The sequence below is a fragment of the Cygnus atratus genome, chromosome 19 (genome assembly GCF_013377495.2).
Source record: "Cygnus atratus isolate AKBS03 ecotype Queensland, Australia chromosome 19, CAtr_DNAZoo_HiC_assembly, whole genome shotgun sequence".
NCBI lineage: Eukaryota > Metazoa > Chordata > Aves > Anseriformes > Anatidae > Cygnus > Cygnus atratus.
In genome coordinates this window covers 10,662,870-10,688,110 of record NC_066380.1, presented here as the reverse complement: position 1 = coordinate 10,688,110, position 25,241 = coordinate 10,662,870, and the positions used below count along the sequence as shown (strand labels likewise).

The 25,241-nt window shown below is 53.0% G+C and overlaps 1 protein-coding gene across 3 annotated transcripts in view; it reads right to left on the bottom strand.

Annotated features, from left to right (window-relative positions):
- Nucleotides 1–25,241, bottom strand: part of RGS3 (regulator of G protein signaling 3) — a 73,880-nt gene that overhangs the window by 32,796 nt on the left and 15,843 nt on the right. For 2 of the 3 annotated variants that reach the window (XM_050714613.1, XM_035564691.2), the window contains 8 exons: nucleotides 24,739–24,820; nucleotides 23,762–23,867; nucleotides 23,148–23,487; nucleotides 22,662–22,701; nucleotides 18,288–18,478; nucleotides 16,669–16,752; nucleotides 8,976–9,087; nucleotides 2,819–2,859 (listed from right to left, as the gene is read on the bottom strand). In XM_050714613.1, the coding sequence (XP_050570570.1) occupies nucleotides 2,819–2,859; nucleotides 8,976–9,087; nucleotides 16,669–16,752; nucleotides 18,288–18,478; nucleotides 22,662–22,701; nucleotides 23,148–23,487; nucleotides 23,762–23,867; nucleotides 24,739–24,820 (996 nt within the window). Of the gene's footprint in view, nucleotides 1–2,818; nucleotides 2,860–8,969; nucleotides 9,088–16,668; nucleotides 16,753–18,287; nucleotides 18,479–22,367; nucleotides 22,376–22,657; nucleotides 22,702–23,147; nucleotides 23,488–23,761; nucleotides 23,868–24,738; nucleotides 24,821–25,241 lie in introns of all 3 variants that reach the window. The other variant, XM_035564692.2, reaches the window with a different exon arrangement.

The window sequence follows — 25,241 nt, the reverse complement described above, 5'->3', positions numbered from 1 at the left end:
GCCCTGTCACGGCAGTGCAGGGACCTGTCTGACCAGGACTCGGTGACGGAGGAGCTGGGACCAACCCTAATGCCCCAGCCAGGGCCCCGCAGAGCAGAGCCCACGGACAGCTCCCAGCAGGACAAGGCCCTGCTGACCAGCCCAGGGATGGGGCACTGGCTGCAAAGGGCAGGCCGGGAGCAGGTCAGGAGGGAGAAATACCCCTCATGGGTGACACAGGACAGAAGAACCACATCCACACGAGTGTCCTTTCCTTCTGCACCCTTCCTCAGAGCTTTCTAGCTGCCAGGGGTTGTCGCAGGGTTGGGCAGCAGGACAGAAGCATCTGCCAGCAGGACGCAGGCTCAGAGCACTGCTGCACCACAGTGCTGGGACCCTGAGGGTGCTGGGAGTGTGCCAGGGCCACCACCACACCGGGAACACCCTCGTGAGCCTCCCACTGCCCCGAGTGCAGAGCCAGCCACTCTCTGCAGGCAACCATCCTTGCAGATGGAAACCATCTCATTGCCCAGACAAGGATGCTGAGCTTTGCACCAGCACAACAGGAGGTCACACACAGGAGCCTGGCACCCAGCAGACCCCACATCCGTCAGGCAATGGGGCTGGCCTGGCCTGGAGACCCCCAGCACAGCCCCCTTGTGCCACTGCAACACAGGAGTGCTACGGTGGGCCCTGGTCACTGCTTTTATTTAACAGCAGGCCATGTCTCAAACACACCCCTCCACAGAAATACCCTCAACAGCACAAACCAATGCCCCCACCAGCCCAGCAAAGCGTCCAAGCCCATGCAATGCCTCCATGCACAGCCAGCCCACAGGAATGCCTTTAAAAAGGACCGTTCCCTCCCTCCCAGGGGCTACCAAGTCTTAAAGCCTCCTGATGACAACCCCAGGTCCCTGCAACTAAAGCTTCACTGCTGGGAAGCGAATGTGGGGGAAAAAAGAGGGGTGACCTGATTGTGACATTATTCCTAGCTCTCCTGCAGGAAGATGCTTGAACACCCCCAGGCTGGTGCCCAGGACAGCATCCCGTCACTTAGCAAGAGCCCATCTCCATCCACCTGAGGTCCCCTTCCGCTGAGGACGGTTCACTGAGCCACAAGAAAAGCCTTTTTCTCCTGTCATTGCAGGAAATACCCAACCAAGGCCATGGGGCTGGGGGATCCCCCCCACGTACCCCACAGGCCGGGGCATATCAAACCCAATCTCCCCACCTTGGTGAGACCACTGGGACCCAAAGCAACCCCAGGGGTCCAGGAGGAGGCCTTTGGGTGGCACAGGGCATCTCTTGCTCAGCAGGATGCCACCTTCAAGCTAGGGGCTGCCCTGAAGACACCCAAAAGCCGGGACTGGCACAGTGCAGGGTGCAAGCACCCACTGCTGGCTACAGGCACAAGGCTGCCTGCTCTGAAATACCATGGGCAGACAGGAGGAACAAGAAGGGTTTTGCAGAGACCCATAAGCGTGGCCTGTCCGGATGTACAGGAGCATCTGATCAGATCTACAGGGGAGCATGCCTGGAGGAAGGCGAATGCTTCACATTTTCCATGCAACTGCAATGCTCCAAGTGCAATGGGCTCAGCAGAGCCCTGAGAGCCAGGACCACCAAGCCCAGCAGAAGGTGAAAGCTAAGCCCTTGCTACATCTCAAAGATGAGCCTCACAGGGCCACATGAAACGCAGCCATCTCTTGTTCAGTTACTCCTGCTTAGGAGCCTGGAGCTCTGAATTAAACTCCAAGATCCGCAGGCATTTTTCCAAGCACACAAGAGAAGGCAGGAGCACCCCATCGCCCAGCCGGGACGGCACCGGCAGGCAGCCGCCGCAGCGTTTGAGTCACAGCATGGGGGCAGCTGGGCACAGAGACATCACCCGTGCCGAGCAAGGCCCTGAGGAGGCAGGTCCTACCCGACCACCCCGAGAAGAAATAAAGACGGGGAAGGAACAAGAGGGGGACCTGAGAGAGAGCTCGTCAGCCCACGGTTGTGCAGCAAGTCAGGCTTTGGCCCAAGTCCCAGCCGCTCAAGGTGAACAACTTCCATCCTGGACATTTTCATCCAACTTTCACAATAGCTTATTATTTCGTGGTGCTGCTGAGCAATGTTTGCCTTTCTCCTCAGCGCCCTGGGGATCTTTCCCAGACCCAAACTTCCACGCTGAAAACACAAGGCCTTGAAACCAGGAACACGCTTAAGTCAGTTGAAAGGAAAAAAAAATAACAGCTGCAGCATTTAGTGATTAGGCAGGACCAGTCACTGTGAACCAATTTTGCAGTCTCCTTGGCTGCTTCATGACACAAAAGTAACCGTGCCAACATCTGAGCGATTTCAAATCTGTTTAGAGCATTTAGCCGTGCACCAGCCACGCGCATTTTTAGAGCTATGATTGTGTCTGTCTTATACTGAGCTTCCTTATTTTATTAGAGGGCTTCAAACCTGGGTGCTTGAAAACAAGAAAAGCAAGATCCCTGAAAAATAAAGTGAAAACAGCTGACAAGGAATCCCCGGGTGAAAGAACCCCAGGAGAAATCAAAGGTGAGATGCAGTGAGGAAGGTCCACCTGCAGTGCACAGGGCGGGGAAAGAAAGCCTGTCTCGGTGCTGCCCAGCCTCTCCCGGCTCTCAGATTCCTTTTAGCAGCTTCTTACTAATATATTCTGGCTACAGCCATTATGTTTCCTTTCCAGACCTCTGGCAAACAAATTAAAAAGGAAGTTAAATACAACCCGTCCTGTGCTTCTTGCCCCAGCAGACAGAAGCAGAGTTGTTAGTACATGTTCAGCTCCCACTGGAAAGTTAATTTGGAAACCAGCAACACTCACCTCTGCAAGGTAAAGGATGCAGAATTTCCGATCTTCCAAACCTGTAAAGAAGAGAAAACAGGATCAAAATTAAGCTACATCTGCATTTCTGCAAGCAGGGACACTGACAGAGGAATTGGCTAAGAGACAGCGTTTAATGAATATTTATTGTTGTCATCCTACAGTACCAGGCTGTGATCTGGGAGTGATGTATGCTGCATCTGCGGGGCCATGCACCGGGCAGGCTGCGCCTGCATGGTTTTTTGCATCAACTCACTGCGCTATCACAGATTCTCCTTTGGGCTTGTCCTTTTGGGAAAAGGGTTGATTCATTCAGAGGCCACGTGTTCACTCTCCTGCCCGGTCTGCCATGGCACGTGCAGCTCGATTCATTTTGGGTGCCTGTCCTGGGCACCAGGGTCGGGTCTCTCCACATTTCCACAAATGCTTTGCTCCCAGGAGGACTCACCAGAGCAGCTCCACTTCTTATGTCCTTGCTCATTCACAGCTTCTCCCCCCGCAAGAGCCCTCAGAAAGGGCAGCTCTGCCTAGTGCTGCCTGTCCCAGCCTCCATCAGAGCCAGGAGCTGGGGTCGGTGCTTCTCCAAGGAGTTGGAGCCAAACCCCAGAGCACAGGGAAGCGACTGAGATGGGGCAGTGGCAAGAGCCCACCCTGCTCCACCAGGCTGAGGGCAGCTCCCCAAGGTCCTGCCAGCACGGTGCCACTCAGGAGACATGTCCAAGGGACCTCCCCTTCCACAGCTTTGGGAAGGGAGAAGGTGCTGGAGGCGATGCAATGGCCAATGCTGCAACCCGTGTCGTGCTAAATCACAGAGCAGCCCGGTCTCCTCCCCGCCTCGCCGCCAGCTGTCCCTGGGGACGAATGTGTCATGCTCTGGCTGCTCCACCAGGCTGGCTCCTGCAGGCCCAGCCTTCCCTGTCCCCAGTACAAAGGCTTTGCTGAGGGTTTCCCTGGTCTTTGATCCCCACTGGTGGGACACAGGTCTGCCCAGCCCAGGGGAAGCCAGCTCCAGGCACGCATCAGCCTCACAGGAGGAGGATATGAAGCCACCGCGTGACTGGGTCCCCTCAGCTCTGAAGCAGGACACCCACCTCCCAGAGCCGCTGTGTCACCGCGCTTCCCACCAGCATGCCCTGCCAAGGCTTTGTCCTCGCTAGCGTGTGGCACTGCTGGGCAGCAGCTTTCATAACCCTTTTAACAACGTTATCTCTGCCATGAGATCAGCTCCGCAGTCTGGGCACGGCTGCAGATCCTTTCCAAAGCAGCATCAGCGCAGGCTCTGCTTCGTTTCAACAGCCCGTGCTGTGCCCACGACGGGAACAGGCTCCGCACAGCGGTGGAAACACCCCGCTCCCAGAGGGCAGCGATTCTCCTGCCTGCACAGGCAGCAGCCCAGAGGTAAAGATAAGGGCTTCGACCCACTGAAGGGCTCAGATGTCACTTGAGTCCCTCTGCAGGCAACAAGAAGCCTGTGAACAAGCGCAACAGCCTGGAGCCGTTTGCTGGATGTCTCTTCCAGCTGCCTTTTGGGGGACGGCAGGCTTGCCTCCGCTGCCAGCTTTGCTTTTAGAGCACATTGCAGCAAACAGGCTGGAAAGTCACTAAAGGGACACTGTGCCATAACACACTGCTGGAGCCCAGCCCCAACGGTACCGGTGCCTCCTGTATGAGGAGCTCCTGGGTGTTTCTGTGGGGGTCTCCCCCTGCTCCAGCCTGGCCAAGAGGCTCCGGCGCCGCCCCGCTGCATCCTCACCTCCAGGAGGGCAGTGGTGACGGAGCACCTGCCCACCTCTGTATTATGCAAAACCCATCCACTGCTCTCCACGGCTCTGCCCAAGCTCTCCCAGCACCCTCTTCCACAAAGCCCAGCAGGACCATCAGGGAGCGTTTTCCTTGCTAAGCCACGGCCTTCGATGGGAGCCCCTCAGCCGGAGTTTTTCCCCACGGAGGGAGGGTTTGGACACAGGATCCGAGCCTCCTGCTGGCACACATCAACCCTTTCTGCTGCTTCTGTTTCCCATGGTGGTCAACAGCACCAGAAGTCCCATCTTCTCAGCTGGGCTCTGCACAGCATCAGCCATGACCAAATTCACCGCAGAGGGAAGAGGCCCAAAGGGGAACCATCCAGGCAGCAAGCAGAGAGCAGCTCCTGAGCTCTCCAGCCCATCTTGCAAAGCAGCTTGCAGGAGAAGCAATGGCCCAGCCACTTGTCCTCAGGAGCTTTAACTCTGTCTGACCCGAGGAAGAGGCCACCCCCAGAGATGTGCACCCTTGGCAGGGAAAGGTGATGCTGGAGTGCAACAGCCTGGAGTAAGACCCCGCTCTTTGAGCCCCTATTTATTCCTTCTGGCTTTCCACAGTAAGAAGTGAATCCAACAAAGCCCGAAACCATCAGAATTAAGTTCCGTTCTGAATTCCCTTCTGTGTATCTCAGTGCTAGTGACCTCCGCAGCCAGCAGGTCCTGTCCCCATCCCTGAGGCTCACTGCCTCATAATCCACGTGGCCAGGCAGCACAGCACCTATCGGACACGCAGAGCAGGGAGCCAGCCTAGACTCAGGAGCTGCCACAATCCCATTCTTCCGTGAAGAATTGCCTTCAGCTGGGAAAAACTAGGAACTAACAGACTCCTCACGCTGCCCAGCCCCACAGCTGGGCTCCAGCTGATGCCGATCCCCAGCCAGGCATGACAGGAGGCAGGAGAGCAACGGCAGTGCCAGGAAGGACAGACCCGAGCGCAGATTTCAACACAAACCAGGTTTGCTGGGATTCTTTCCCTGGGGATTCTCCAGTCTCCGCAGGGCCAGGCGGGAGCTGCCCAGCTCGTGCTGCTCATCCCCTGCCCTGCAGCCCACCAAGGCCACGAAGGACAAGGGGGCAGCCGCAGCCCCGCGCAGGGCTCCGTCCCCACCCGACGCTGTCTGTGCCTTTTTTCGACAGCCGAACAGTGTGAACACCTTCAGCCAAATACCCTGAAATTCTAAAAGGAAATAAGCAGGAGGAAAAAAAAAAACAACAACTCACTTTAAGATATTTCCGTTTCTTCATGACGCGTTGTGACAGGGACTGGCTTGTCTTTCAGGGTAACTCGACCCATCCCTGCCCCGGGGCTGGGCTGCTGCACAGGGTCAGCGCAGGCAAGAGGAGCGTGCGAGGTTTTCGGGGACACGTCCCCATCCCCGGCTAAGCCCCGTGTGCCCGTGCTGATGTGGGGCAGGCATTTACGCAGCTCCCGGCACAGCAGCAGCCTCCAGTGCCACCCTGCCTCTGCCCACCTCCCCTGTGCAACCCAAGGAAAACACGCGCCGCTCGTGGTATTCAGGTGGTACACACCAGGTATTGGGTCAAGAAGATGGGAGAAAATGGAGAAAAAAATGGTCCTGCTCCTTTCCACAGCCTCTGCGTGGCACAGGGGACAGTGACAATGGCCACAACAAGGGCAACCTGCTCCCCAGCCATCGTATCTGCCAAGCGAGGGCAGGGCTGCATCCAGTGCCCTAAGAGAAGCTCACAGGGTGCTGGGGGGCCCTGGGTGTGTGGCGAGAGAGAAAGCCTGCTGTGCACATCCAAACCAAGCACTTGAAGGTGGACAAGTGTGTCACCCTCTGTGGCATGTGTCCCCAGGGAGGTGTGGTTGGGTGTGAGCCCATAGGGCATGCCAAAAACCTCAAAACTCAGAGTCTGGGCCTCTGGATATCATGAAGCTATTGGCTGCAAGACAGAGTGCATTGGGATGTTGGGGACAGCAACGGGATCCGGCCTAGGGATGGGGCTCACAGGTGGGGGTCCTCACTCGGGTTGCTAAATGGGATCGCTCTTCTGTCCCCAAGCCAAGCACACACCCCCGGGGGGGCAGGATCCCAGCAAGGCAGCAGTGGTAGCATGGAAATTCCCACAGTATCTAGTGAGGAAGCCAGCCCTGTCGCACTGGAAACATTGGCCGGCGTGGTGCTCATCAGCCATGTTCGGCTTCTAAAGCAGGAAGACAGAGCATTGTAAAGCAGATTATACTGATTTGCTTTCGCACAGTGCAGCGAGCAGCAGAAACAGGAAACATCACAATGGTCTTCAGTGTACCGGAGATGTCTCAATTGTTATACTCAGCAATACGCCTGTTCCTATTAATGTGCCATTCAGTTATTTAGGAGACCAACAGAAAATCTCTGCCAAAAGGGACAGGCATCTTTTCGCTTGTTCCACCCACCTTTGAAGCAGCCCTACCCAAACCAGGAGGGCGAGCTGCCTGAAAACCGACTGCGCTGGATTCCGGGCGTACGGGGGGCGGTCCAGCGCGGCGGAGACAAACATCCCCTTTGGAGAGGCTCCCTAAGCTGCACCAGATGTGATCTAGCCAAGTTATTATGGTAACAAGGAAATAAGTGGCAGAAAACTGCTCATGAAATCCAACTGCTGTGCCTGAGGTTAGGAGCCACATTCCTGTGCCGAGCTGCAAACAGACCTTGGTGCACGGAGCCGCCGCTGCGCCGCCGGGACAAGCAGCACGAAGGTGATTTCTTCAAGGAGGAGAACAAGAGCAGGGCTGTTCAGCAGCCTTTGAGAGCAGCCAGGAACCGCACGTGCAATGAAGCAGACGCTGACCGACAAGTGCTTCAGCAAGGAACAATTTCTTTTGTCCTTTTCTTAGAAACAAACGCTGCTAACAACAAACTCAACAAATCCCAGAGAAGCTCAATAGCTTTTCTAACCAGCTTGTGCCCTCCGTGTCCCTCTTCCTCCTCACCGTTTCTGCCCCCACTAAACAGGTTAGTGAATGAATCTGGGAGCAGAAAAGTTGTTGGAAATGGGAAATAAGAGATGGGCAGCCCGCAGTGCCATTGCAGATCCCCAGCACCAAGGCTCACGCATCGCGGGACAGGTGGAGAGCTGCAGCTCAACGCCAGAGCTCCCTGTGTGGCTGGAGAAAATCACGGGAAGTGAAAAAAGTCATCCTGAAAATTATTTCTTTTGGAGGAGCAGCCACGCTCTGGATTAATTCCTCTTGTTCAGAGCCACGGAACCACACAGAGATGTCAGCTCACACAACTACAGAGTAAGTCTGGGCTGGAAGCAGCCTCCGGCCATCTCCGTTCCGCACCCCTGCCCAAAGCACCCAGGTCAGGGTGCTCAGTGCTGTGTCCATTCGAGTCCCGAACACCTCCAAGGATGGAGGTCCCACAGCCTCTCTGGGCATTTGACCACCCTCATCACAGGAAAGCTGTTCCTCACACCTAACCCCAGTTTTCCACAAGCCCCGTCCGGCAACACCCGCTGCCTGGGGCTGCCAGAGCCCTGCGCGGCCGGAGGCAGGCGGCCATGCACAAGACAAGCCCGTGGCCAAAGAGCGACCACACCAAAGAAGGAACAAGGTGGGACTGGGCCTGTGGCCAAGAAGTGGCTCCACTGTAGGAAATAGGATGTGGTAGAGCAATTTGCTCGTTCCTCTTTTGACCCCGAGTAGCTATGGCCACCATAGCCACACAGCCTCAAAATTTCATCGCAAGATAACTCAGTTCAAGACAAGCGCCTGCCCTAAAAGCCCTCCGTGAACCCTCAACAGGATGTGAAAGCCCAACCAAGGTGAAGCGAGCAAGGGCACAGCCCACAGCCTCCCACCAAAGCCAGGGTTTGCTCTTTCCTCCCTGACGGGGTGTGCGGGGGGAGCGATGCTAGCAGAGGGAAACCGTGGGCGGCCGAAGGGAGAAGTAGCGAAGCAAAGGTCAGTAGGGCTCAGCCAGCCTCTCCTGGAGACAACTTCTGAGCTCTCTCGAGGCACCGTGGGGGAAAACCTCAAAACTTCGCTTCCTTTCTCAGCAAGCCCCCACTGTAGGCAGGGTAACAGCGGTGAGGGGAGCAGCCCAACAGAGCAAGACCCCAGGGAGCACCAGTCCCAAATTGCTCAGGCAGGGCTCCGAAGCTGTGCCACCCAAGTGTCCCCAGGGCATGGAGCTCCCGGGGACTGGGTTAATGCAGGGCTGGGAAGGGTGCTGCTGTACCTGCACCCCAACAAAGGACGATCTGGCAGCATGAGCTGGCCAGCACTGCTGCGTACTGGAAGCAATGGGACAGGGGGGTGCTATCCTGTTGCTGGCCAGGTGGCTTTACAGCTAGCAGCCCAGAAAATGACCCAAACACCTCCAGCTGCTGCCACAGACACTCACCCTCCTGAAGCTTCACGCTCTGCAGGTAGAGAGGGTTCCTCAGCACGTTGCAGCGCCCGGGCTCGTCCTCCTTGGTGAAGAGCAGCAGGTCCGAGTACACGAAGAGAGTCACCTGGATGGCACAAGAGCAGTAAAGAAGGTATCAGGAACTCATCTCTTGGCACTCAGTGTCTTGGAAAGGTCCTCCACCCCGAGGAGACGCACCAGCCATGAGAGGCAGCCCAGACACCCCCGCCTTAAGGGTCTGGTTGCTGCTACACCCCTCAGGGTGCTGCAAGCAAGCGTCAGACAAGGCTCCCCCAGCTTGGCAGCCACCTACCGAGGCTTGCGGAGTCCTGTGACAGAAGGGATAAACCTGCCCGACAGTGCAGCGCCGCACAAACACACCCTCTCTGCTCTCTCGTGTCACTTCCCATTTACATAAGTTATAAATCAGGGGAGCAGGAGGAGAGAATGAGTTACCAACTAATCCCAGCACGCTGCAGAATTTGCAGCCTAAAAGCAAATGTGGTCTCCCTGAACACACTCACGGAGGAGCCTCTCCCTGTTTTCACTCTTTGCATGCCCTCTTTTGTTCCCTTTGAGGGAAAAAAAAAAAAAAAACAACTTTTTTTTTTTAACAAAAGCAGAACCCACAAGAACGGTTGCAGGGAGCAAACTTGATACCTTTTAAACACCACTGACAGGTAGAAAGCAAACACTGAACTGCACGTCTGCCCAGCTCTGTGCTTGAGCAGCCACTCAAGTGGCTGCTCCTGGGAGCTACTCCAGAGCAGTAGTATGTGCTCACAACTCAAAAGGCAGATTTTGTTCTGCTTCTGGCTCTTGCCTGAGGTTGCTCGTTCAATCAGTACAGATTATTGTGTTTTTTTAAATGGAAGAATCAGCTCCTCCACCGTACTGGAGATCCTTGACCCAGAAACCTGGTTGGGGTGAGTGGCCTGGTGCAATCGCTGTGCCAGGAGCTGAGGTTTGAGCCTGTCCAGCTCTTCGGCAGAAGGTGGGGGCACGCGACAAAGCTTAGAAGATGCCAGGAAGGGGCTGCAACATGCCAGGGGGCACACTGATGCTGGACCCTCTGCATAATGCCGAACCATGCTCTGCTCTGGTCTCAGGACACAGCACATGAGCACAGAGCTGCTTTTAGCCACTCCTCAGGATGCTCCCAAATGCCTCCCAGCACAAAAGGAGAGCACTTTGCAACACCGAGCAGCAGCAAGGAGGGTTTTGTGGCCTTTTAGCAACTCATTTGCAAAAGCAGAAAACAACCCAGCATCCCGGGGGCTGGCACCACTGCCACCACCAAGTCACCCTCTGAAAGGTGACTTTGCCCAGGACAGGGTCTGAGTCACTGTTTATGGGGACGCATTCCCGGTACAGTTTGTCTCCGTGCCCGGCGGCTGACGGGCACATGTCAGGAGGGGGACGAGCTGGGCAGCAATTTATCACACGGCGCTGAGTCGCGTGTCAGGACAGCGCATCTGACTTTGCAACCAAAATCAGGCCCTTCCCACACAATTTCTCCTTGCTGTGCAAATTCGTTTTTGTGGGATTCTTAATAAGCAGAAAGCTACCAGCATAGCTTTAATGGACAATTAAACCAGGGAGTGTCTGTTTCTCTCTGTATTATTTGGAAAATCCCTTCCCCTTGCTCTCAACACAGCGTTGGCCTAGTGCCCACATTTCCCCTCTTCATTACTTCTGACATTATTATTGCTAATACAAGGAACAACAAAGTACAAACCACACTATAAACTTTCTCCCATGCCTCTCTTGCTCCACGCAGTACCCTTTCTGGGACATGCCTCAGTGCCACCCCAGGACCCTCGGTCTCAATGAGATGTTCAGGCATTCTGAGAAGAGGAGCTCAGCAAAGCCAAGGAAGTAAAAGCATGACCAGCAAGCAATAAGAGTAGAAATGGAGGAAAGAATACGCACACCTAACACACAAGGAATTTTAAAGGGAAAGAAAAGGGGACAGAAGAACTAGCAGGGAAAAAATACTACTTTGAAACCAAACGGATTTAAATGGGGAATCATGGCAACATAAACACATGCAAAGTCTTCGCGGGTACCATTGTGCTTTTATGGGAAGATGGGACTGATTGAATTCAGGATGCAGAGGAGACAAAAGCATGGTTACTGCTGGTTAAGTAAGAGCATCTCTATTAGATGCTGCTTCCAGGAAGACATTTGATATCAAAGCAGCTCCGCACAGCAGGGAGGTTTACAGAAGTTGGGGGGGGCACAATGCAAGGGTGCCCCTCGCAGGCACGCAGCTGAAGCCCACCAACAGCACCCCAGTGCTGCAAGGCAGGGCTCCAGCTGGCCCCGCTGGTGGAGGTAGGAGCGAGACCCCACTGCAGGGCTGAGCACGGTGCCTGGAGCCCTGGCGACCCTTGGGCAGCAGCCAGGAGGTGGGAGAAGAGGCAAGGGCTGGAGCCATCCGGCCAGGGATGCACCCAGGGCTGCCCCCACACTGCCGCCGAGGTGCAGCGTGCCCCTAACAGCCCCTTGCAGACAGGTCTGGTACCTGCCACGATGCACCACAGGGCTCACAAAACCCAAAGAGCAAACAAAAAATAAAACACAGCGCCTGCACTCATCCAGGCATGGCACAGAATCCACCAGAGCTGCTCCTCAGAGAGTTTGAGTATCTTTGTCTGTTTTCCAGAACTAACTTCACACTCTAAAATGAAAAAGAAAATGAATGGGATGATGAAAGGACTCCTCTGAAGGCGGAGACAGGCACACCTGTGTTATTACTAGAGTGGAGCATGGCCACATGGCAGTCATCACACCGACATTTCAGTGGGAGTGAGTAGATTTTACAGGAAAAAACGTTTGGAGAGGCTGACACTGATGTCTCAGAAACTGTGCATCAGTGTGTGCTTGCTCCACAGCAAGCAGCAAAGACCCTTCTGCGGATAGATTTGACTAACTACAGAACTTAACTAGCAAAACATTGTTACAGAAGGAAGAGGTACATTTAAAGAGTTTCATAAAAGAAAACATGAGAAAATGAAAGCCAGGAGGGGAGGTGGGAAGTGCTGGGTTATGTGCTTCTCCAGGAGGGGAACAGGGGACCAGCGTTGCAGAGCCCTGCTGCAGGAAGGGGGAAGCGATGGCCGTGCCTCGTCAAGCAAAACACGGTAAAAAAACGTAACAAAAAGGTGGTCAGGAATTAAACCTTGCAGCCAAAGCACCTTCGCAGTCAGGCTTAAGAACTTTCCTCCTAAGCCTGTCCTCTTCTGCATACCTACGCACGGCCGCTGCTGTTTGGGGTAGGGCAGGGAGGGGTCTGCAGCCGGTAACTGCAGCGGTGCATCAGCACAGCCCCGGCAGGATGCGTCAGTGCCAACCCTGCCTGCTGACACAGCTCCCCCTCTCCAGCAGCAGTTTCACAGCCATGCCCAGCAAAGCAGAGGGAGCTGAGGAAGCGAAGTGAAGCAGAGGCAAAGCGAAGAAGAGATCTTCCATGACAGAGCTCTCAGATGCTGATCACACAGTGGTGATCGCCTGCATCACTGGCCAGAGATTGCTGTCTGCAGTTGGCTAGAGCAAGCCCAGGTATCTCGATCACACATCTTTCCCTAGGACTGATCCACACATATTTTGTATCCCTTTACTAGTACTGGATTCTTCTCCAAAAGAAATGCGTGCAACCTCAAAGTCCAGTTAGAACAGCATGAGGGTTGTATCTGCAAGGCTCACGTGTCCCCAGTCACTGGGATGGCCTAAATGAATGAAGCTTTCTTAACCTTCCTCAAATTTTCCAGATCTGGAGTTATCCTCAGGGCTGTCTGGGGGACCCATGCAAATCTCATATACTCTAGGAAGCAGACATGACTGGTGGACTCACCAGACCACGAATAATGCTGCTCCCCGCATACAGGCTGCTAACACCCACTCACTTCTATTTGCTGCTCCCCGATCACATGCTTCAAAGTCACAGCTTTCTGGGCTACAGCTCTGCACAGCCAGTAATTCACTTGGTTTTCACAGAGACCACAGGAACGGGAGCACACAAACAAAAATAATCAAGTTTCCACAGCTTAGTACATCAGCATCAGTCAGCTGAGCCCCAGTCTAAGTACAGAAGTGGTCTAAGTTTGTGGGCAGGGTAGGTGCACACACACTGGGCACGGTGCTTTGGAGATGGGCAGGAACTTCCCAGGTCAGGGAAACTTTATCAGGTTCAGTATATGCTAAAGCCTTTGAGTCGCTGCTTGCCATGCTACAGCCCTAGCCCTCTAACCATGATCCTGGATTTTGACTTCTGAATGGGCCCGTACTAAATAGATGTTCTCCTATCAAGACATCCCAAGCCTTTCAGCCCACAATGCATTTACCCTTTTACAACCTCACACATTTTTTCTGTCAAGATTATCGGCAAGGGGGCTATATACTCAGCAAGGAGTTTATACGCTCAGCTAGACTTTGATGAAGACACAACACCACACTTGCTCAAAGCAGATCCATGGCGATGATTTCACCCGTCAATCTTGAGCCTCACCTTGGCTTACTGGAATCAAACCCTTTTCTACTGTGAGCATTTGGGGAGAGCAAGCACTGAAGGCTTCAAGGGTTGTGCGCCTATGCTCAAACACAAGTATAAGCAGTGGCTGAGCAGATGGGGAAATGGCGTCACCCAATTCAGAAATGATGAAGATGAGGACATAAAGAGGCAGTGGAGAAGAAGGAATGGAGTGTGTAGGACTAATGTGGTGGAGGGAGGAGGTGAACACAAGCTTCTGATATTGTCAGCCAAATGAAGCTGTCTAAAAAAAGACTGAAAATAGGATCTTGAAACATCTGTGCCAGGGAGTAGGGTTTTAGTCAATCCATTGTGTTGGCCAAACCCAGCCACCCAATGAAACAAGGAACTGGCAACTCCATCAATGGCCAGGAGGGCCAAGAATTTGCATTCAACACCTAGGAAAAACAACAAAAGGCCCTTGCCTTGCAGAGAAGGGCCTAAAGCCTGGGTGTGCTGGTCTCTGTTCACCAGACTCCTGGCAGAGCTGGGGCTTTCGGGGTTCAAGGGAGGACCGTCCTGACCTGCAGACCCTGCCAGGATGGCAGAGAGCTGAGAAGGGGTTGAGTGTGGTCTGTGGTGTGAAAGTACCACAGGGCATCGGGAAATTGCCTCCAGGTATGTTAGAAAGGCACCAAGAAGGACAAAACCCACATTTGACACCTTGAGCACAGTCGCCCGCATCACGCAGGTTCCTCTGGCACTCCGCAGGCTGGAGGGATTTCAGAAGACTGTAAAAGCGGGAATTGCAACAAAGTCTAGACAGGATGTGATTAAGGCCTGAATAAGGATTGCCCCAGAGGTAAGGTCAGGGAAAGGACAGATTCTGGCAAGCCTCCAGAGAGATAGGTTGACTCCTTTAGGAAATGGGAGAGAGCTTGCTCAGTGACAAGGATGCATTGCCAGGCATGGAAACTGCCAAGGGGAAAAGATTCTGGTTTAAAGAATAAAAATGAGACGTAATCTCCATTTCCAGCCCCTTCACCTGGGCTCTCTTCCCTCAAGCCACTCAAGCAAAGCAGAATAACAAGCAGTCCTGCAAACCACAGGAGCAGTGGTCCAGTTTGAGAGAGGCTGCAGGGGAGAAGCAATGGAAAAATGGGAAGCAAGGTAGAAAGGACCCGTCAGAAACAAGACTGCCTCTGTTGAGGCAGCAGAGAAGCCTGGAATGGGAGTGAGCTCAAGTGAAGAGAGAAGTCGGAGCCCTTCTGAACCAGGGAATCTCTGTTGTGGCCAGGCTACTTTAGGTCCTGCTGGCCTCAGAAGTTTCCCTCACAGCCTGTCAGGACTAAAGCAGACACCCTTGCCTTGCTCCACCAGAGAAGGGAGGTCTCTGGCCTTCCAGAAAAGTACACACCGATTCCTTGAAGCTCTGCAAAGCCCTGCTGTGACGCTGTAAGTGACGTACTGCAGACATTCCCAGGGATGTGGCTGATGTCCCAGGGTCCTACCTACAGCTGCTGGCTCCTGACAGTACCAGGCTCAGCATCACACCCCAGTTCATGCTGAGGGAAAGACTCCTGCCTTCCAAAGCAGATGCTGCCACATGCTTGTTCCCTTTCAGTGCTTCTGTTTTTTTATTCTGCGCTTAGTCACAGCTTCTTGCCTTGCCCCTCTGCCAGGCGTTCACAGATACTACAGCCTCAAGGCACCATCATTCTCAAAGGCTGTCTCACGTTCCTGGCCAGTGTACAGCATCCTGCCCTTTCCTGGCAGCAGCTCCAATTGGGAAATCCTCTTCCAGCCTCACGCTCATCCTTAGGGCATCATAAGCAAACAGAGTCATTTCCCTGAGACAACCTCCTCCTAATCCTGTCTGCAGACAGGTCTGCAAAATGGCTAAGGTGGCCATTTGGTGACCAAGCAGCACACCTCCTTCAAACATGCTTGTCCTGAGACTCTCCATCATCTAAATATGGACATCCTCATGCACACATGCTTCACCCCAGCTAAAAAAATGATGTGAGTTACTCATAATTATTTTACATTTGGCTGCTTTTTCAGACCTCTGAGTCTGACCTGAAGGCAAGTAACTCCAAACCATCCAGGGGAAGCATCCCGACTTCAAGCTAGCCACCACATTTCCAAGCCATCTCAGCACAGCTGTGTTGCACAGCCTTGCGTTTATCTGACTTTTCATTCAGGCAGGTGCCCAGAAGACCCTGAACAGCAAAGAACAGCAGGACAGACAGGGGAAGAGTTTTATTTACAAATGAGTGACAAGTTCCCTAATGGGTGATACAATTTTTCACAGAGCTTGGCAGGAAAAAAAAATAAAAAAAGAATCAAGTCAAAATAAGAGATGAATTACATGTTGAAAACCAGAGGAACAGTGAGAGAAGTCACTCAATGCAATCTTGAATGGTTTTGTACAAATCATTTCTGGGATTCTGCCACCCAAAAGTGTTACACAGAAACTAAGATAAGTAAAAGTTCCTCTGTGGTTCTGTGAAGATGACACATTGTTCAGTCCAACTAAATTCAAAATATTCTGTACAGTGTATCCTGAAAAGGCCCCAAAAGAAACTGTAGTTTCCTTCAGCACTAGTGAGCAGTGCACGAGTGGGTTGTCCCAGCTGCACTGTTCACTGAGACACCTTCTCTGTCCCACGTTGCACAGTTTGCAGATTTTACAGCTAGAAGCGAGCAAGGCCAACAGAAAATGTACTCAACATTTCAAAATTCTGCCAGTTTGGATGTTGAGAGCTGTCAAATACATGGGTTCAGCATGCAACCAAAACTTAGTTGTTTCCCCAGATTTTTAATAGCTTTCTAATAATGTTGCAGAAAAGAAACTGAAATAACACAAAGGAGAGGATTTTGGAAAGGACACGAGACCTGCTTCATGAACTAAATTTCTAAGAAGCCCTGTGATGTGTTCTATGGCTAGATCTCTAAACCGGCACAAAATATTCTTAAACTCCCTCTTCCTGAGTCTGAGACTGGCATGAATTTGCCCTGCACACAAGAAAGAGCTGATTTCTACCAAAAAGGACATATCAACGTTTAGTTTATCCCATGGTAAACTGACTACAAGTTTTGCCAAATATCATAGTCATAGAAGTACTGCACAGTAGACCATTTCCCTTCTCAATCTACTACATGAGCGCAGAAAAGCGAGTTTAGAAAGCTCAGACAGAGTGGAAAGTGTCTTACCTGTATAGTCCTGCTTCTGCTCTCATGAAGAAGCAGCTCCTCTGACAGAAGCAGAGTCCGGGCTGGGTTGCAAAGATCTAAGGGCTACATTTGAAAGGAAAATGAAAAAAAAAAAAAAAAAAAAAAGAAAGAAAAAGAAAGAAACAGTCAAACCTTCCACTGGAAGTGTGGTTTGCCAGAAAAACTTTCCACCCACCAAACCCACTTTGTCTTCACTTCAAGCTGTAACTCATTCAGGGAGAGCCGCCCCACGCTGCCCTCAAAAGGACAGAGAGCCTGCAGTCCAGCGCCACGACAGAAAAGAAAACCTTACACCTAACACCTACGTCAGGCTCATCTATAAAAAGACAATAATCAGCTGCTCGCTGCTTTGTACTTTAACAGCTCTGCACCACGCAGGCTGGGTTATGGGTGCTCTTCAGCAGGAAGCACAACCACAGCAGCAGCACGTTAGGTTCCCACCTCCCTCAGACGTTTGCTACACGATTTTATGGATGCCTCTCACGTAAGTTTAAGCGCCTTTAAGAAGGCTGGCCTTCCCATGCCACGTCCAGCTCGCAGGTCAGCGCCTCCAGCTCGTCTCGGTTTCACACCGGAGCAGAGCAGGAGAGGTTGAGCTGTCCCGGCTGCTGCCCAGCCCGGGCAGCCCAGCGCAGCCCTCGGAGGATCCTCCGGAGCAGCACGGCCAGCAGGCGGGGGCGAGGGAACCCTGCACAGGGGCCGTGCAGGACAAGACCGTGCAAAGCGTAAAAACCACTTCCTGAAGTGGCAGAAACGGCCCAGACTCAACCTAAGACAAATTTTGGCCAGATGAGTAAATAGCCAGGAGTGTTAACTGTGTTCCTACCCAACACCAAATGGAGCGCACAGCCGTGGCTGGTGTTAATGTCAGCGGCCACCCAGGTGCTGCTGGGGAGGACAGAGGTGAGCACGAGGCCAGCCCCCAACACCAGCCCGTCTGCCCCTGCGGAGTTCCCCGTCTCAGGCCAGAGTCACAGACAACAGAGATCATGGGTTTGAGCCCAAAGCAGACGGCCTGAGCTGACACGATAGTATCACTGCTAACAGGAGGATTGATGGCCTCCCACAGCCTCAGAGATGCTGTATCCATCAGTAATGTCCCCAAATATATAGACATTCTGGGGTTTTGGCCATATGAAGGGCAAAAATGGAAGGCACGGAAGTAGTTACAGCTACCACCACCACATTTAGGGTGTGATTTTATTAAAGTCGTTTGTGGAACTGGGGAGTGAGAACATCTCTGCCAAGACACTACTGCTCTGGATCCTTGCCAATTATTTTAGTGCTGGCCACCAACTGGACTACAAAAACCTTATCCACACACTAATAACAGCACGAAGAACCCACATTGATCTTCAGTTGCACCAAGCTGGTTGCCGAAGCCTGAACACTGGTATACCTTTTCCTGTTTCAAGCAAGCACCCAAGGGCCTGACTTGAAAGCTGAAAAGGCAAAGTCCAGCTTGGGCAGGACACAGCTCCCTTAGAGAAAGTACCTGGCACCGTGCTGAGCATAGCCAGCCCTGGGGAAGAGAGCTGAGGCTGACAGGGGATCCACGCATTGGTATGTACTTCCAATGTACTTCCAGCCACACTCACCTGCACGAAGACGGGGAATACCAGCACTTTGGGAGCCAGCGTCACGTACGTGCCGTAGCTGGAGTGCGGGATGTGTGGCCTCACTATGGTACAGTTCTGGTAGTTCCCATAGCTCTTCATTGTCTGCACAGTCTTCATCAGCCTGGATTTTCTCCCAGAGCCCATGTGTGACTTCCCTTTACATCCATTTCCTGGCCCAAGAGAGGAAGCAGAAGCACACAGAAAATCAGAAGAGAGCTCTCGCAGAGCTACTGCACGTCGCTGGCGCGGCTCCTGCTCTCGCAGGCTGGAGGATGGCACAAAATCTAATGGGAACAGCTGAAGCCTGGAGCTGCAGGGACATTCATCACTGCTGTCAAAGCCTCTTGGGGTTTCATGAAATAACAGCACTGACTTCATTTTTCCTAATGCAAAATGAGATGCCCCGTCACGTTTATGCACAATCAAGAGCTACGTTCTTGCTGGACCAGGACTCCACTGGGTTACCCCTCAGCACCAACACATCCGTGTGCACACAAACATGAACCCAAAGTCACAGCCACCCCAGCTGCAGGCCAGCACATCTTCCTGCGTTTGGGTGTATGCTGTCTTCTGCACAGTTTATGAATACAGTGCTTCAGAGAAAGAGACGTGGTGCAATTATATATACCTCCCTATGCAGTAGCAAGGGCACAACATAAAAAATAAAGAAAAAGAACAACCCCAACCACAACCTGAATCACACAAGCACTGAGGAGGTTCCCCTTTCCCCCCATCAGGAAATAGCTGCCTGCACCACCGAACTACAGCCATTCCCTTTCCAGTGGGGGAAAATCATCTATGATTAACTCTGGGTGGGGAAAGAACACTGGAAACATAAGCCCTGGGACATTTTTATCCACAGAAGTCCTGCCTGTGCTGAATTCAGGGTATGGCAGTTAGAAAAGTACGGGAATTTCACATCATGGGGTGGGGTTGATGCTTTTAATCACAGCTTTTAGAAGACATTCAGATTAGAGAAATGGACAGAAGCGATGAACACATTCATGCACAAGGGATCAAGCCATGTCTTTCCAAATCATTCCGGGATGTGATGGTTACTCAGATATGGGGGTGACTTTGAAAAGGATGACCCCAGTTTGCATGAGGCTGGCACAACATCATCCACTGTCTTTCAGCATCACATTTTGGTGCTGGAAGAAGTCCGAGCAGCCTGACTGGCTTTTCGCTCTGTCCCACTTTACCACAAAAAGCCATCATCCTCACTCAATAGAGGGATTACACAGAAGCGGTGTAACCCAGCCTCAGCTGGGCGAGCACAGCTATGACTTCTCCCAGCAAGCCAACTCCAGCTCCCATGGCCACTCCACGCCTGCAGCCTGCATCGCTCAAGGCCAGGAGACATTAGGTGATATGCCAGACCAGTCCCAGAATCTCTAAAATAATTGATAACTCTCTGATTAAAAGCACTATGGATTATTCTTGTTCCATACTACCTGCTGCTTGAGTGAGCCCTTCCTCCCCCTATTGCTGGGTAATGGTTGCCGTATAGGATTTCTAAACCATTTCCTCCCGGCCTTTGAATACATCCAGCCAGCTCCCAGCAGCATATTGCCTCACGAGTGCAGGCACAGGACACAGAGTGCCCTGAGGCTGCTGTCCCTGGGCAGAAACTATCTCTGCGTTGAGGTGAGAGCATCACAGGCTGTTGGGAGCTGGTGCCTCTACTCACAAGCACCTATGAGCACCAAAACAGTTCAGTGGGCAGCAGTGCTGAGGATGCCTTTACATATCTCCTCTTCCCTAGACCCATTAGATGGAGCCAAGGGGAGACCAACAGACAGGACCAGAACCAGATGGGAGGTGCCCAGCAGCCCTCTGTGCTGCTCTGCTCTCTGGTGCATGAGGACAGCACGGCTGCCAGCAGGGAGCAGCTCTGCAACATTTCCTCCTGAGAGCACAAGATCCATCAGTTCCCAGAGCCTTAGCACCCTCTGGTCAACCCTGCTCTGTCCTAAAACTCACAGGTAACAACTCCCATGGGAAATGAATGTGTCTCTAACCAAAAATTCAAGCTTTCTTCTGAAGAAACCCCTCTGAAAACTTACAGCATCTCCTCCCTCCAACAGCTGATGAGCCAAAGCAGCTCAGGTCCAGCAGGTACACCAGGTGAGAAGCTGGAGCATTAGCCCAGGACCCTCACCCACGGCGATGTCTCAGGACCATGAGGAGCAAACCCTCCTGCAGCCCACACTGGACGGGTGCTGCAGCAGAGACCCCCGAGCAGCCCCGTGCCCTTCCTCCCATCACAGCAGCTTTCAGCGTGGTGGCTTCTGCCTCTGCACCACAACAAACACCCATAGCCTTCCTGAACAGAAATGGGCCAAAATGTTTCTGAACGTGGCTCAGAGTAGATAGAGTCTGGTCCAAAGCAAACATATGAACCTACCCAACATATATTCCACTAAGTATTAGGAAGTAGTGTGTTTACTTTCAGATAAATGCCAGCAGAGCCAGACCACGCTCTGCTGGCAATCCAAACCCGCTGTTTTGCTTTAACAGCCTGCCTTTGCAGGGGGGCAGTTCTCGTGACCCAGGGGTTGTTTCCACCTCTGACTACAATAATTCTGACATTTTCTCCTTCCTTTTCTCATGGTTGCACTGCCAGATAAAAATCAAAGCACAAGAGACAGCTCAACACAGGACAGATATAAACTGTCTGGGCCACTCTGGGTTTGCTTTTCCACTTATCCCTAAATCACCTCATTTCATTTGAGGCATTCATCACCTGCACAAGTCCTGTTTTCTGCACGCTGGCACAGAAAGGCATCCAGCCTGCCCGAAGCATCAGCTCCTGTCTCAGTGTGACTGGTGGCCACCTCCACACTGCCACGCTTAATCATCGCTCAGGATAACTACTGCGTTCTTCTCTCTGAAGACTTAGAGTTAAATAAACCGAAAATAATCATTAAAAATTACTATGGGAAGAAGCCTGAGTCTTTCAAATTCCACTCTGCTGTGAGAACAAGTCCCCGCGGCTCAGCTTGTCTTCGCACAGGCTCCGCAAACGGCAGGGAAGAGCTGCAGTTATCCCCAGTGCAGAACAGCCCCTGCAGCTCAGCCACGGGAAATTCTTCCAGCTGCAGAGCCCCAAGGATGGGGGCATTCAAACACCGGGGCTCCCTCCTGCTCCCCAGCATCCCCGTCATGGCTTTGCCGGCCCCACACCTCACCATCCTGGGGCACTGCCCAACCTTTATAGGCAGCACAAACTTTTCTAGCTGGAAATTGCGCTGACAGCAGTGCCCGCACCAGGGAGGGACAGCTGAGTCAAAGACTCCTGCTAGATCATACTTAGGAGGTCGGTTCTGCTACGGACACACAGATAACCCTTGGGCATCCGAACAGAGCAGAGTGCATGTGCTGCCTCCCAAAGTTCCTGAATCAAGCAGCAGGCAAAAGGTGTTTTTGCAAGGAGCTGAGAGTGCTGAAAACTGCAATTTCGTTAATAAAGCCAACAGCACCCAGTGAACACACTGGGGAGTATCCCCAGAACTCACTACTCTTGGGTTGCTTGTGACCCTGGTCTCCCATGCCAAGTGACAGTCACCTGTTGCTGTCCTGCTCAGGAAGACCTCCTGTTGGCCCCCGCTCCCTCTCTCGCAGCCCAGGATTCATGCAGTCCCCCCAGCCCTGACGCACACCCCACCCTACTCTCCCTGCAAGCCCAGCCACGCATGGTTCTCCAGCAGATCCATTGCAAAAAGTGAGTTTATGCTTCAAAGGTTTTCAAGGAGAGCTGGTCCAGAAACTGCCAGCAACCTTGCAGCAGCCCAGGAAATGAATATTCCCCAAACCTGGCCCTTCAGCCTGCACTGCCGTCTGCACAAACCCAGCTCATGGCCACCCTCACTCCCCTAGTGATAAAATGAACTGCAAAGCAGGGGGACACTATTAGCACCCCCAGGTACAGTATCGTGCCTGAGAAGGGAAACACGTCACGGATAGACCCACAGACGCCTGGGGAACTGCCGTATCATAAATATTTAGCACTTTCACACTTCATGCTTTCATCATCCCCCAGCGGAAAGCCCCTGCCACCAGCCTCCCTTCTTCAGCCACGCTGTGAGCACCCACAGAGCCCTTCTCACCATAAGGCTCATTCAGTCACATCAGCAGCTGTGCTCTCCTCTGGGCTTGGTGGAAGGGTTCTTGCTTTTATGTTTGACCCAAAGAATGGGAAGATGCCGCAGCCAAGAGCCTCAGGCTCCTGCCACTGTCCTCAAAATTCGAGGGACTCCAATGCAGGGCTAAGAGCAAGAGCTAGCACTGGAAAGACCGGATCTAGCTCTGCTGGGTGCTCTGAGCAGTGTTTCCAGCACATCAGCAACTTACCCACAGTAGCATTGTTCTCTTGGTAGACAGGCCTCAGCAGCTGTAAGACACAACCCGGAAAGGAGACCGTTACCTGAAGTGGGCTCAAGGCAGACTTCACAACAACAAACAGCAAATTTCAGCATGCCCAACCCAGCAAAGCCAAAGCACTCCAGAGAGGTGAAAATCTTTTATGCCCACCAGAAAATGAGAGCAATGTTCTGTGCTGTGGCCTGCACAGTGGAAGCACTTCCCATACCCCTGTCCTCTGAGAGAGCCCTGAGAGGAGGCAGCAGGTCACTGGCCTCGGCTCTACAGTCCTAGTGGTAAATGCTTTAGGAACAGAGTGGAAGGTTCCCCAAGGTAGCTCTGGCTTAGAAACATGGCATGTGCTCCAGCAGACATGTAGAGGAGATGCCCCATAAGTGTGGGCCAAGCGAGAACCCAGCAAGCACAGCCAACAGCCGCGTGCAGTAACTCGAGCGTGGGGCTGGAAGGCCGCCCTACCTGGCTCCCTGGGTTCAAGGGTGCTAAGATGATGTAGTTCTGGTCAGCAGCAGAGGGCACCCGGGACAGGGGCGGCATGGTGTTCGGGCTCGGCTTGCCAATCTCCGTGTACCTCTCCCAGCCGTTGAGCACCAGCCCGTCGCTCCCGTCGTACAGTACGTGGCAGCTCCGGCGCTGCTCGGCCCGCGGGGGCATGGTGCTGTTTTTCTCCCGCTTGTTGGGTGGTGACTGCAGGTCGTAGGCAGACTTGCAGGAGGATCTGCGGATCATGCCATCGTGCCCTGATTTGACCTGCGGGACGAGCCTCCAGACCAGCAGAATGATCTCAGTGGGGCAGTTCCTGAAAGAGACGGCACGAGGCAAGTCAGAGACAGAGCAGCGGGGAGTGAGGCTCCCTGAGGCACAGCCGGACAGCCATGAGCCCTTCCTCCCTGCAATGCCTCTGCCCTTCCCTCCTCAGCCCCTGCATCCTTTCTTCTTCCCCTTCAAGGAGTCCTTTCCCAGACTCCTGCATCCCGCAAAGCCTTTCCCTTCCCGCAGCCACCCAAAGCTCCTGCTCCCCTGGCCCGGGCTCCCTCGAGCTCTCTCTCCCATAGCCTCACACTGATGCTCACCGGATTTCATGTGCCAGCTCCACACATTTCCAGTGCTCCACGGGCTGCTCGTTCAACTGCAGCACCGTGTCGAGCTGCTGCAGACCGGCCTTTTCGGCTGGGCCACCTGCAGAGGGAAGGGATGTGTGGGTGTCAGTCACCTGCCAGACACGGAGCTGAGCGTGCTGGGGCAGGGGATGCCCTGGGGTGAGGGGACACCCACGTAGCACAGCTTCACAGCTTGCACCACGCACTGCAACAAAACTAATCTGCTTCCCCTAACAGAGCTAAGGTTGTTTTTCAGTTTTATGCATTGCATTTTTTGAGTGTTAAACGTATCACCGAGGAACTGATTGAAATCTGTTGAAGTCCATGAATTTCACAGCGCTTGGGCACAATGCTCTCCTCGGCAGTTTGCTGTGTTAAATATGCATTATATGTTAACATTAGGAATTAGGAAAAGAATATGAATGCATTGTTTTTATGTTGAAACTCCAGGACATGAACAGATGCGTCTCTGTTTCTAGTTTGTGGCCAGAGACACTGTTCGTCATGGAGAAGGTGTTGCCAATAGTCCGACACGGGAAGCCAGGGGGATTTCCTGGTGTGCAGTGGGGAGCACCAGGGGGACGCTGAGTCCTGGAGATTCACACCAGGAGGATCCATTCAGGCAACCAAGGGCTCCTGCAGTCCTGCTCCTTCTGTGCTGATCTGGCTCCCCCCAACAGACACTTCCCGCAGGTCTCCCAACCACCCAGACAGTTCTCGGGTTGGAGAGGGAACAAAATGTCTACACGTTACAGCAACTCACTGCCAAAATAGTAACCCAGTGGCCTCTGTCCTCATTAGAGGCAACAGAGAATTCAGTAAGTGAAATTTCTTCAAGGTAGCCAGAGTCCTGCAAAGCATGGGAGCTTCTGAGCCACAGCCTGCTCTGGGAAGCAAAAAGGAGCAAAGTCATTCAAATCAAGAGGGATGAAAATGAGCCAATCTCTTACCAGAGTCCACTGCCTGCACACGGACTGGGGAGTCACAGCAGATTGTGAAGCCAAACCCATCGCTTCCTCGAGGGATCGTAATCTGAAAAGAGACACCAGAGTCACCCTTTTAAATAGGAAAGCACCCACCGTATGTGATCAGCGAGCATCCCTCACTCCAGCCACAGGGTGCTTTCAGAAACGCAGACACACAGCATTTCCAGAAGCAGCTGCAGAGCCCAAAGGAACTGCCGTGAGGAACACTGTCACTCTGCGACCCTCCCCGGACAATGGGTCTCTCCCCCTGCTGCAGCCGAGGGGATGGAAAGAGCACTAAAAAGCGATGTGAACTCAAGTCCAAAGACCAATGGAGATGAGCGACGCAAAGCAAGTGTTTACTGAGCACATGCAAGTCTCCGCTGATGGCTTTTGCAAGCGTAAGGAAAGGTCAGACAAGCCACTGGAAAGGAAAACCTGGCAGTCTGACTCTGACACTGATTTCTAACACAGCTTCTCCAAGCAAG